The sequence below is a fragment of the Bison bison genome, unplaced genomic scaffold (genome assembly GCF_000754665.1).
Source record: "Bison bison bison isolate TAMUID 2011002044 unplaced genomic scaffold, Bison_UMD1.0 scf7180017864456, whole genome shotgun sequence".
Classification (NCBI taxonomy): Eukaryota; Metazoa; Chordata; class Mammalia; order Artiodactyla; family Bovidae; genus Bison; species Bison bison.
The window spans coordinates 4,133,812-4,137,488 of NW_011495018.1; the positions used below are offsets into that span (position 1 = coordinate 4,133,812).

The 3,677-nt window shown below is 41.4% G+C and overlaps 1 protein-coding gene across 1 annotated transcript in view; it reads left to right on the forward strand.

Annotated features, from left to right (window-relative positions):
• Positions 1-1,459: 1,459 nt before the first annotated feature.
• The window catches only part of CLRN3 (clarin 3), a 16,823-nt gene continuing 14,605 nt past the window's right edge, over positions 1,460-3,677 (forward strand). The window contains exon 1 of the mRNA XM_010859151.1: positions 1,460-1,852. Within this exon, the coding sequence (XP_010857453.1) occupies positions 1,624-1,852 (229 nt within the window). The 5' untranslated portion in view covers positions 1,460-1,623. The remainder of the gene's footprint in view (positions 1,853-3,677) is intronic.

A 3,677-nucleotide genomic window follows, 5' to 3' on the forward strand; every position in this document is an offset into this window, starting at 1 on the left:
GGCCAAAGTATTGGAGTTTTCAGCCAATAACTTAAATTTACCCAAATATCCATCAATTGCTGAACAGATAAATTTAGAGGTAGTCGGGTGAATCTCAAACTGGGAAAGGAAGACTACATACTGTAAGGAACCATTTCTATGAAATTCTAGAAAAGGCAAAACTGTAGGGACAGAAAATCATAGAATTGCAATATAATGCAACATTCCCTATAAAAATTGCCACAATTTATGAACTTAAGAGCCAGCATCTTCTAGTCCTGTAGGAAAGAGGACTTCCATTGCTGGCGGGCTTATCAGTGAGAGGCCTATTTGGCTTTGGTATTGAAATGTCCGTTTGAACCAGCAACTCTTAACCTGTTCTCAAGCAAGTTTATATGAACAAAAAAACTAATAATACGCAAAATGGCCAGAAAAGAACATTGTTAAATGAGTGATGGCCTGGTTATTCTACTGGGAAAAACAGACATTATCAACTCATTCCACAAACAAGTTAGGTGCTACCCAAGAAAAGCGCAGGATGAAAATGTATATATACAATATGACTTTAACTTTAGAGCCAGAGAAAAAGTGTTAGTCACTCAGTTGTGTCCGACTCCTTGAGACCTTGTGGACTGTAGCCTGCCAGGCTCTTCTGTCCATGGGGATTCTCCAGGTAAGAATACTGGAGTGGATTGCCGTTCCCTTCCCCAGGGGATCTTCCAACCCAGGGATTGAACCCGGGTCTTCTGCATTGCAGGCAGATTCTTTAGTCCCTGAGCCACCAGGCAAGTCCTGGATACAGAGTATAATAAAAAGAAGTGTACCTAATATGCTGTGAACATCTATTTATTAACTCAAGAAATGATCTTCTTGACAAATGGAGGACTTCCTCTAAGGGCCAGAAAGGATCGTTTACAAACTATTCACCGCTCAACAGAGAGAACGGAGTCGCAAAGACAAAGAAGGATTGTTCAGAATCAGTTCCATCAGAGAACTAACGAGAGAGATGAAACCTCTTAAGTTACAGTTTAACGGAGGAGTGTGATCCAGTTTGAAAGAGGAAATTTGAAAGGCGCACTTCTTTATCAAAGTCTAAAAATAAGGTGTCAGCTTTCCTCTTTCCAATCCCTAGGACCTGTAGCAAGAGCTTCATCTCCTTAGGATTTCCTTTGGAACCTTTGTTAGGGTCACATCATTAACCCTCGGCTGATGGGACTCTGTGTTGTTGGCTGCTAGAATTGGTAACATTTGAGGGGTACAGGGCATATTATTTAGGAATTCTACTTCTGTCCTGATGTGGTAGGCTGATTTTGTTTCTAAAGCACTTGAAAAAAAAGAGCCCTAAGTTAGTTGTGTGATTGGCGATGTCTCGGGAAGACTGTGTTTATCCCTTGTTCCTCCCGGTGGGCTGTAACCATAGCAACCCGTCACTCCAGACCAAAGTTCAGCTACCGTAAATCTTTATGGCCGTAGTCACAGTCCAATGTTCATCAGTGTAACCCTTCCTCTTGAAGAGTGAGGTTTTATATCTCACAAGAAAGTGTGAGACTCCATTTCTAAACACTGGACTCCAAATGAGAAGGCCCCAAAATAGTATAAAAAGATCTCTGCTTAAAACCCGAGGACCCTTATCGTCCTGAGAAAATGCCGACGGCAAAGAAAACACTGACGTTCTTACTCAGCTTCGTCACCAGCCTGGGGGCTTTCATCGTCCTTTGCTTCGTTCTGGCGACCCAACAGTGGATCCGCAGTACGATCGCCATCAGCGACTCTTCTTCGAATGGTAGTGTGATCATCACCTATGGACTCCTTCGTGGGAAGAGTATTCAAGAATTGAATCACGGACTTGCAGAGTCGGACAAACATTTTGAAGGTAATTATAGCTCTTTGAATGCGCGCAGTGAGGCTGAAATAACTGGGTAAAATTCACGCCATCCTGTATTCTGGTCAAATAGCCCTTCAGAAATAATTTCCTGGTAAATTTTAATTGGGCTGTAGATACGATCTCATATTTTTAATCTTGAAAATTCGCCAAATTTTTTCAGCTTCCTCCGGTCTGGTTGGGTCTATTAGCAAAACAGTCTAAATCCTTCTAGAAGAGTTGTGTTTAAACAGTGTGTGTGTGTGTGTGTGTGTGTGTGTGTGTGTGTTAGTCGCTCAGTCATCTCTGACTCTTTGCGACCCCATGGATCTTAGCCCACCAGGCTCCTCTGTCTTTGGGATTTCCCAGACAAGAATACTTGGGTGGATTGCTGTTCTCTTCTCCAGGAGAATCTTCCCAACCCAGGGATTGAACCTGAGTCTCCTGCATTGCAGGCAGATTCTTTACCATCTGAGCCACAGGGAAGGCTTAAACAGCACCAGAGTTTATTGACAAGAAAATATGAAGTAGAAAATATGGGCAATTTCTTACCCCTGTATCTCAGCTTCATTTCTTTCAATGATTTGAATTTGCATTCTTACTTCCAAACAATCTCATTGCTGTTGGAATTGATATTAAATTTCCATCACTTATATTAATTGAATATTTTACAGAAATTCCTATTTTTTTTATTTTGTACACACTACTGCTCTACTCTCAATGTGTAGACAACAAAAATTCATTGAGAATAAGCAGAATTTAGCTACTTACTTGGCATTCGAAGTTTAAATACATACCATTGCTTTCTAAATTTAAAAGCATAATTTATAAACTATTTAGGACCTTAAATAGATTTTGTTCTGAATGGTGTTTCAATGCAGCTTACTATACAGGCTTTATCAGGTATTAGGCAATCATCACCTCTTTCCTTGTAAACATACGTCATTTTTTTTAAACTAGTGTTTCCTGAGACCATAAGATGGTAGGTTTATAAGACACAAAAAGCTCTCAGCTATATTACAGAAGTCTAATTCTGTTCAAGTGCTGACTTGCCTTTTTTAGTGTTTATTTCTATTCATTTATTTATTTTCAGCACCAGATCTTAGTTGTGGGACTAAGTTGTGTGACTCCCACTTGGTCGTGGGACCTTTTACTTACAGCATGTGGCTCTTTAGTTGCTGTGTGTGGGATCCAGTTTCCTGACCAGGGACCGAACTTGGGCCCCCTGCACTGGGAGCTTGGAATCTTAGCCGCTAGACCACCAGGGAAGCCCTAAACTTGCATCATTTTCTGTCTAACGCAAATGGAGTGTTTAGTCCTCATGCCACGCATAATGTTGGGAGTTTGAGCCTTTGACCGTAACTCCAAGTTCTAGCTCTAATTCGTGACCTTATTAATGAAATGATTTCCTTAATTCCAGAGCAGCATAATTATATTTAAAAATTATGAATCTGCCTTTTAGACCTTAGCAAAAGCAGTCTCTGCCAGTATTTTAGCAGCGTTACACATCTCTTCTGGTACCGACCTCAGCTTCTCGGGAAAAGGAGAATTCACTTCGTGGCAACAAAAAACGAAGACTTTCAGAGATTCAGCCCCACTTTCAGTTCTGTGAATACAGTTTGCGAAACCAAAACTCCCTCCAGCTCCTGAATTTCCAGATACGTGTTCAAGTCTGAAAGTACGAGTTAACAGTCTGGGAATTTTAAAATTTTCGTAGTGTCTGTGTACAGCCAGTTGGTTCCCATTTGAGGTAAAGGGCTTCAGTGGGCTCCCTGACTCCCTGCCCCCTGGGGCGCTCAGAGGAGATCTGGGTGGGCCAGCCTGTCTCTAGAGCCCT